The sequence below is a fragment of the Carassius auratus genome, chromosome 37, assembly GCF_003368295.1.
Source record: "Carassius auratus strain Wakin chromosome 37, ASM336829v1, whole genome shotgun sequence".
Taxonomy (NCBI): domain Eukaryota; kingdom Metazoa; phylum Chordata; class Actinopteri; order Cypriniformes; family Cyprinidae; genus Carassius; species Carassius auratus.
The window spans coordinates 5408376-5416772 of NC_039279.1; the positions used below are offsets into that span (position 1 = coordinate 5408376).

Sequence of the window (8397 nt, forward strand, 5' to 3'; positions counted from 1 at the left end):
TGTGTGTCCCACACAGGCCAAGCACTTCCGTCTTTACACACACGAGGTGCTGGAGCTGGGTCACAATGTGTCCTTTCTTCTGCTGCTGCCTGCCTCAGACGACGTCTGCTCTGCCCCGGGACAGACCAACCCCTACACACCACACTCGGGGTTCCTCAACCTCCCTCTTCAAATGTTTGAGCTCGGTACACTGGCTTCTGTTTCGACCCCTACAATATTAGCTCAGTTGGCCTTATAAAAATCCACAGATTCCTCCCCCCTCTGCCTCCAGTCACACTCCCTCAGGACCTCTAGTAAATCAAGCAGACACACACACACACACACACACACACACACACAGAGACACCAGCGGGGTGGCGGTGCGCACCACAGCCAGCCAAACAGCCATCCACCCCCCACGCTGAGCCCAGACTCTGTAAAATAAGGAAAGGTTAAACAAGTAATCAATATTATAATTCAATAAAATGTGTTTTAAAGAATGGCAGATCACTTTCATTCAAATAGCAAGGTTTGTTTTCAGACGCGAAGGCAAAGCGTGTGCTTGTATGCTTAGCAGTGGTGCCAGTTAGAACACTTAGTAGCTTATTCAGCTGCTGTTGTGGGGAGAGTTTCAAACTACTTTTTAAACATTATACTGTGAGGTAGTTTCAACCCAAACACCATACGCTTGTAAACCACCCACAGATTTCCATTACAAAAACATCTTTTAAAAAGATTTGTCAGTGTTTTTGGGGGACATTAATGATAACCTTCGTAGGGTCTCAATTTCATGTAGCATACCACCCATTGAAGTCAATTTGAGGAATGCAATTTTATCTCACTACCCTTATATTAAATTGTCCATTACTAACTGTGGTGTTATATATTTCTGTCTCCCATGTGCAGTTCACTTCTGCTCATATAAGGAGAAATTTATCAGTCTGTACTGCCGGCTGTCCTCAGTGCTGGATCTGGACGCTCTAATTACCCAGCAGGCTTTTAGAGAGGCCATCACTGACTCTGAGGTGTCCACAGCCAAACAGAGACAACAGCACATATTGGACTACATTCAGGTATGGTCTTTGAAGGATAATATGATTTGTGATTTTTTTCCCCCCTCTCCCGCTTTAGAAATTATATTTTTACATACTATAATTCAGTATCATATTGAATATTGATGGTGCAACACATTTTATATAACCTTTATATTTTTATTTATTTATTTACAAAAAATATAAAGTGCAGTAAAAAAAGGCCTGGACTAAATATTATTAAAAAATGTAAATAATTAGTCACCTTGTGCTAATACTTTTAATATAGCAATATCTTTTGGATGACATTGAAATATATATACTTGTTCTTTTGGTTTATTTTCATCTCTTGTCCTAAAGTGTATGACAAACAATTATTTTTTTTTAAATCTAATTCAGCTCTATATTGTATATTAATGGAGCAACACCATTTTTAACAAGCTTCTTTTAACATTTTTTTTTTTTTACAAAAGTTATAAAATACTTTTACAAGGGCCTGGACTCATAAATATAATACAAAATAGAAACAATTTAGCACCTTATGCTTTTTCTACAGCAATATGTTTTCAGATGACGTGCAAGAATATATATTTTCAAGCTGAATGTGTAGTTTTCGTGTTCATTTTCTTCTTCAATACTTCTCAAATAGCTGTTTTATAAGATCTGTATTAATTGGTGTTTTGTACAGCTTGTTGTACGTCTTGGAACTATATTAGTTCAGGAATAATTTGCAAAAGAATCTCCATTGTAATTGGAGCAGTCAGTGTGAACTTGCTTTGAACATCCATCACAACAAATCAATTCCTTCCCAATTTAAATAATTTGTTGCACTGCAAGCATTTTGCATCTTTATAGCCAAGCTTAACAGTGTTTTTGGTCTAAATAATTTGTTTTCACAAATTCAGCAGTCTCTGAAAAACTATTGATTAATCACCTTAAATAAATGAGAAGTAAACTTCGTTACAAAAGTTTGGTGTCGGTAAGATTTATTAATGTATTTGAAATAAGTCTCTTATGCTCACCAAAGCTGTTTATTTATCCAATTCGAAAACAATTGAGCTACAATTTTTTTTTTTTTGTCTGTGTAAACTAAATTTTTTCAGGATTTTACTGATCCCAAACGTTTGAATGGAATTTGAATGTGGTAATTTCAGTTATTCAGTCTTATGCCAATGCATGCAGTGACTTTGTAAGAATGTATGCATAACATGATGTATAGCAATAAACAGGTGTGTAGAATAGTGCTATACTTGTTTTTTTTATTTTTTTTATTTTTGCTATTTAGTATTTTTTAATTGTTTGTACACTATCTGAAATTATGCTTTACTGCTTCATTCCCTTTTATTAGCCCCATTCGTGTTGTTTCAATTACAACTTTTAGCAATACGTCATTCATGTTTTACTCCTGAGGATCACATGTTTATTCCCAGCCGCTTGGGAGTGTTGGAAACATCAAACTACAAAAACAATTTAAACTAATAATCCAATTAGGATAGTTTATTGATGTCATAAAGCATAACTACTAGACGTATAAACTGTAAAACAAGTTGTTTTTCTTGTGTCGAAATTTCAATAACAGCTCAGCAGGCTTTCTTACAGTTTGACTTGAAAGAGAGGCATGTGTTAAGTGTGCCGGTCTGAAATAATCCCTCTCCGCCACCCCGGTCTGGACGATTAATTGAGATTGACCACAAAACCACAAGAGTGTTTGTGTGATGTCAGGTCCAAGAGGCGCTGGAAAAAAGCAGCACACTAACCACAGATTACACAGCGCCTGAGAGCGACGAGGGGAAAAAAATAATACAGATCAATGAGTGTTACTGCATGAATGTGTGCGTGGGGCTGAGCAATGTGGCATCAATTAGCGTGAAAACCTTAACGTTCTAGGAGGCGGCGAATGAGAAAAGAGCCACGTCTGTCAGAGTGGCATGCTGGTGGAAAGTGCTTTGCGCTCTGCTCTCGTGCGAGAGGGCAGGTTTGTATCGCTGTGTGGTCCTGTCAAAGAGCTAACGGCAGACCGCAAAATGCACATTTCAGATGCATATGGCAAGATGTATAGTTGAGATGGAGCTTCCATGACACTCAAATTTACTTAGTAGTAACATTATGGCTTTAAGTTGGCAGATTTACAAGTTTGCTGCTATAATGCGAGTGAAATAAACTACTAGTTAATCTGATATTACTCACAGTCCAATGGACTTTTACAATGGACATAGTTTAACACTAAAATAGTTAATATGACAGGCTGAGAGGAAAGATTGACTGTTAGTTTGAAATATCTCTTGAATTTTTATGTTTTCTTTGACAGTCAATAACTGTTTTTTTTTTTTTTATATAGCTTGAGTATAAATGTAGATTATAGCCGTGTTGCATCGGTCTAATATTGTAAACATTTTTGCCAGTATTTTGCATCGTAATACTGTTGAGTTTGATTTCACAGCCCTTAATACATATAAAAATGGGAAGCATTTTCTCATTCCTGTTAGCGGTCAGGCCTAATCATTTTGCTGTCATAAATATGCATGATTACATGGTCGGATGCATTTTATTATTTCCATTTAACATTATTTCTCCATGCAGTCCTGGCCCAGTTGAAATGGACCTTGGCTGACGAGCAGCCTCTCAATATTGGATATATCGGTAACACTTTAGAATAAGGTTCCATTAGTTAATGTTAGTTAACTACTTTCGTTAACATGAACTAAGCAAGAACAATCCTTCTACAGCATTTATAAGTCTTAGTTCATGTTAATTTCAACATTTACTAATGCATTATTTAAATCAAAAGTTGTGCTTGTTAACATTAGTTAATGCACTGTGAATTACCATGAACTAACAATGAATAACTGTATGTTCATTAACTAACATTAACGAAGATTAATAAATACAGTAATAAATGTATTATTCATTGTTTGTTCATGTTAATTAATACATTAACTAACATTAACTAATGGAACGTTATTCTAAAGTGTTACCGATATATCTAATATTTGAATATTTTTCGCCAAATGTTTTGCATTAAAATCCCTTTGACGCACATAAAAAGGAAAACATTTTCTAATTCCTTTAATAACGGTCAGAAATATAACTTTTGCTATCCTAAATAGCAGTTCAGTTACATTTTCTTTATTTCCATTTGAACATTATTCTTCCCCACTGTCCACGGCTCTATCAGAACAGACCTGTGATTAATTTTTGGGTTGAGAGTTGCTAAATTAGAGCACTGTGTATGATATATATAAGCCACAATGCCTATTTATTCTTATTTTCCCTTAATTTGTTGCAATATTTCCCATCCTGCAGGATCAGCCAAACATTTATTAGTTCAAGTAGTCTATTTCACAACTTAAAGAAACTCATATTATTGCCCTTGTCATACTGGAGTCCCCTCTTCGTCATTAGAAGCCCGGCATATTTTCCAAAGGAGTCATCCTGTGGTGTCAAGGCTCATTCCCATAAGATGGATCTCACATGGCATTTGCTAGAAAAAGCTCAGATTGCAGAGTCTTTTTTTTTTTCATCTACCCTGCTTCATTTTTGTACAGCCTTTTTCCTTCCAATTTGAAATAAGCTCCTTGTAAATACAATTGCTATAGTACGTCCCAAGGATGGAAAATATGAAAGTGGTAGTTGTGAAGATTCACTTCATGGCGGTTAACAGCTCTGATTGAAAACACATTTTATTTCTCATTTCGCTTCTGCACACTAAACAGGAGCAATATGTACAATTCAGCTCTGACCTGCTGTGATTGGTGAACAGGGGAAGGTGACACAAAATAAATTGTGATATTAGTCACGGTCATGCACCTTCAGACTTCACAGCAAGTTTGCTGTGGCCTCCTTTGAAGCTTTTGTGTGATGCGCGTTAATGGTTTGAAAAGCTTTGTGATGTTTGTGTGGGGGGAAATACCGCATTTCTCACACTGAAAGCTGCAATTTGCATTTATGTCGATTCAGCATTTAAAAAGCAGCCTTTGGTTTTCAAGCTAACTTTATTTTCAGCATTTCCAATGAAATAACAGAGCATTCAGCCTCACAGTTTTTTTCCCTTTGTGTGTTTGAAGCAATCGGACGAGATGTGGCGAGACGTCCGCTGGATCACCAATGCCCTGCAGCATGCCCGCTATAAACAGCCTCTCGGTTGGGTGCCTATCACCTGGTTAGTAGATGTCAGCGTGGAGCCTCCTGTCCAGAAGAATGACTCCATGTCCTCTAACACAGACTACGTGCCCACTCCCTCGCCCTCTCCAGAAATGAGGAGACGAAAGCCCACAGCTGGTAAATGCTGTTTTTCAATAGCTGCATTTCTTCCAGGCATAAAAATATGTGTGGTGCTTGACTGCGTGTCTGTGTTGCATTCAAATTTGTATTATATTTGCAGTAGTGAGAACGTGGTATTTGTTGACAGCACAAAAGAACGTTTCTGTAAGAAATGCATAAGTGCATCGGCTTCATTATAATGCAACACGCTTATTGATATGATAAAACATTCAGTATTAAAGCTTTGAGATGCCATGTGTTTTGCAGAGCATTACAGGGTGTTCAAAGGGAAGAGAGTTTATAAAATTGTGGCAAATAAATATATAACAAAAGACACTAGTTTTCAAGAAAAAGATGAAATGACAGATTACGCTCCCTGTGATGCTTAGAAATTTGGGTTTCAAACTATACTGTATCACTAAGGATTGGCAAATTATGATAATTCACAGATCATCATTACTGTTCTAATAAGACCCAATTGCGCCATGTCTTGATTTGATAGATTTGCATTTGTCTAAGGCATTGCACAAATCACAAACTGCTTATTTTATATTTTAAAACACAGAGTGGCAATAAATTTAAGGCCATTTTTTGATGATTTAATGATTCCAAATCTTACCAGTGTCTCAGTGCATTAAAAAAAAAAAAAAACATGCAGTGCTGATAAAGTATGCCTTTACATTTATTTTGAATGTATTAAGAAAAATTAAAAACAGATGATAGGACAATTTTCCCAGGGATTATAATTATTGCATTATGTGTGAGGATGTGTATTCAACCAACCTGCCGCTGTTTAAATTAAAACTGTTCTCATTGATCTTTCAGAAAGAACCTATGCATGATTCTTCACTATATACCATAGATACTTAATAGTATCTTTTAAATGCATTTAACAAAACAATATTGCATTATATAATGGTTGACAGTACAGTATGTGATATCCCAGCAGTTTTATTTTCTACATTATAAATAAACACCAGTGTGCAAAAGTTCAGGTGAGTTAAGTAATTTATCATCTACAATATCTGTCTGTCTGTCTCTCATTATATCATTGTGTTATATATTTTGTATCATAGTTTCTACAAAAATATTAATAACAAAACTATTTTCAGCACTGATAATAAGAAATGTTCCTTTAGCATGCGACACTGAAGACTTGAGTAATAACTTCTGAAAATTCAGCAAAAAAGTTATTTTAATTGAAAAAAAAAAATGTCACAATAATACTGTGTTTTTGATCAAATAAAGGCAAAAACTTTTTAACAGGGGTGTATATTGCCTATTCCACAATGGACTCTGAACATGGTTCATCCAGTCAGATTTTAAAGGCAAAGGATTTTTAATAAAGCATGTCTAGTGCTATGAACACTTTGCTTATTTCTAATGGACTTATTATTTCAATCCCCATCTGATGCAGAATCCCAGCCGGGTTCAGATGAAGAGGGCTGTTCGGAAGTCTTTCTCCCCACAGACAGTGACTATGACTCCAGTGATGCTTTGAGCCCTCGTGACCTGGACTTAGTTTACTCCTCAGCTCAGGATCTCTCCCATCAGGCTGTGCATGTCCTCAGCGGCAGCGCTCCTGATGTTCTCCAGATGCATGATCTCAAATACAGCACTTGCTCCAAGTCCATCCTGGAAACCGAATCGTGCACCAAGGACATGGAGGACCTATCGCTGTCCTCTTATTCTGTGAAAACCACAGACAAGCCATCCCGCAGCAAGTTCCTGGCCGATCCACCCACGAAACGTAAGCTGCTGTCCAAAAGCCATCCCCAGAGGAGTTATTTTGGCGGGCCGCACCGCTGGCTGCGCGTACAGAGCGAGAGTCACACTCCTTCACTATCCGAAGGCATCTACACCAGACAGAGCGATATCGACCTGCCACTGGAGTCGCCACTCTCCCTATCACACTCTCCCACTACCTCCTACAGTTTGGATGAATACAGGGCACCCTTCAGGGAGTCTAAGCCCAATGTTCGCAGGATCTTTGTGGAGTCATGCAGCAAGACGTCACCCTGCAGAGATGCCCCACATTGGGAGGAGGTGGAGACGGGATCGAGAGGAGCTGCAGCCAGAGAGGCCGGATCGGGATACGGCACTACAGCTCAGGACATGGATTCGGATGAGCAAACGAATGAACAAGTGTCGGAAATCCTCAGCAGCACTCTCTAGGATGATATAAGCATTCCATCATGTAGACATGGGGATATATCAGTACTAAAATTGCCTCTAAGCTCCAAAACACCCCTTTTCTCTCCAACTGTACACTTTACAACAACTCACAGTTGTAATGAGTGAACACTTAGCCTAATCAATTCTTGCATCCTCTCTGCAGAGGATGAAGTTGCTGGTCAACTCTGCGGGACTCATTAATCATGGCTCTGACTGTTACAATGTTGATTATCAATGCAACGTGAAACAAAGCACTGCTTTTCCTCAGAACTTGAAATTTTCCTCAGCCAATAGAGCCCAACAGTGAGCGCCCACTTTTTCAGCTGCCTTTGTTCGGAATGTATTTTTCCCATTTATTATCACCATAGGGGTTGAAAAGCCTCCTCAGACTAAAAGATTTTGAAGTCATGAACAAAACCCAAATTAGCTCTAAATATTACAGCTTTTTGATTAGAAGCTACAATTGTATTTAAACCAGTTTATGACATTCTAAACATAAACATTCTAATCCATTGATTAGAAGTAAAACTAAATGAATACATTTTTTATGTAAGGTATTAAGTGTGTGTGTATAATATATATATATATATATATATATATATATATATATATATATATATATATATGTGTGTGTGTGTGTGTGTGTGTGTGCGTGTGTGTGTGTGTGTGTGTGTAAATTTAAAAAACTTAAGTTTATATATATATATATATATATTAGGGGTGTAACGGTTCACAAAATTCACGGTTCGATACGATACACTGGTGTCACGGTTCGGTTCAGTACGGTTCGGTACGTTTTAGATACAGCAAAATGAAAAAATTGGCAGATAAATTTCCTTGATTTTTAAAAAAAAAAATTATTTATTAAAACTAACAAAGTATGTTTTGTTTTTTTACATTGAACAATGATGGAGCTATTCTTTACCCATCTTCTAATGTGTTTTATTAGCAG

The 8397-nt window shown here is 37.1% G+C and overlaps 1 protein-coding gene across 1 annotated transcript in view; it reads left to right on the forward strand.

Annotated features, from left to right (window-relative positions):
- LOC113056479 (ankyrin repeat and fibronectin type-III domain-containing protein 1-like) overlaps window positions 1-8030 on the forward strand; it is a 63851-nt gene extending 55821 nt beyond the window's left edge. The window contains exons 22-25 of the mRNA XM_026223277.1: window positions 17-185; window positions 886-1052; window positions 5075-5288; window positions 6688-8030. Of these exons, the coding sequence (XP_026079062.1) occupies window positions 17-185; window positions 886-1052; window positions 5075-5288; window positions 6688-7445 (1308 nt within the window). The 3' untranslated portion in view covers window positions 7446-8030. The remainder of the gene's footprint in view (window positions 1-16; window positions 186-885; window positions 1053-5074; window positions 5289-6687) is intronic.
- The last annotated feature ends 367 nt before the right edge of the window (window positions 8031-8397 follow it).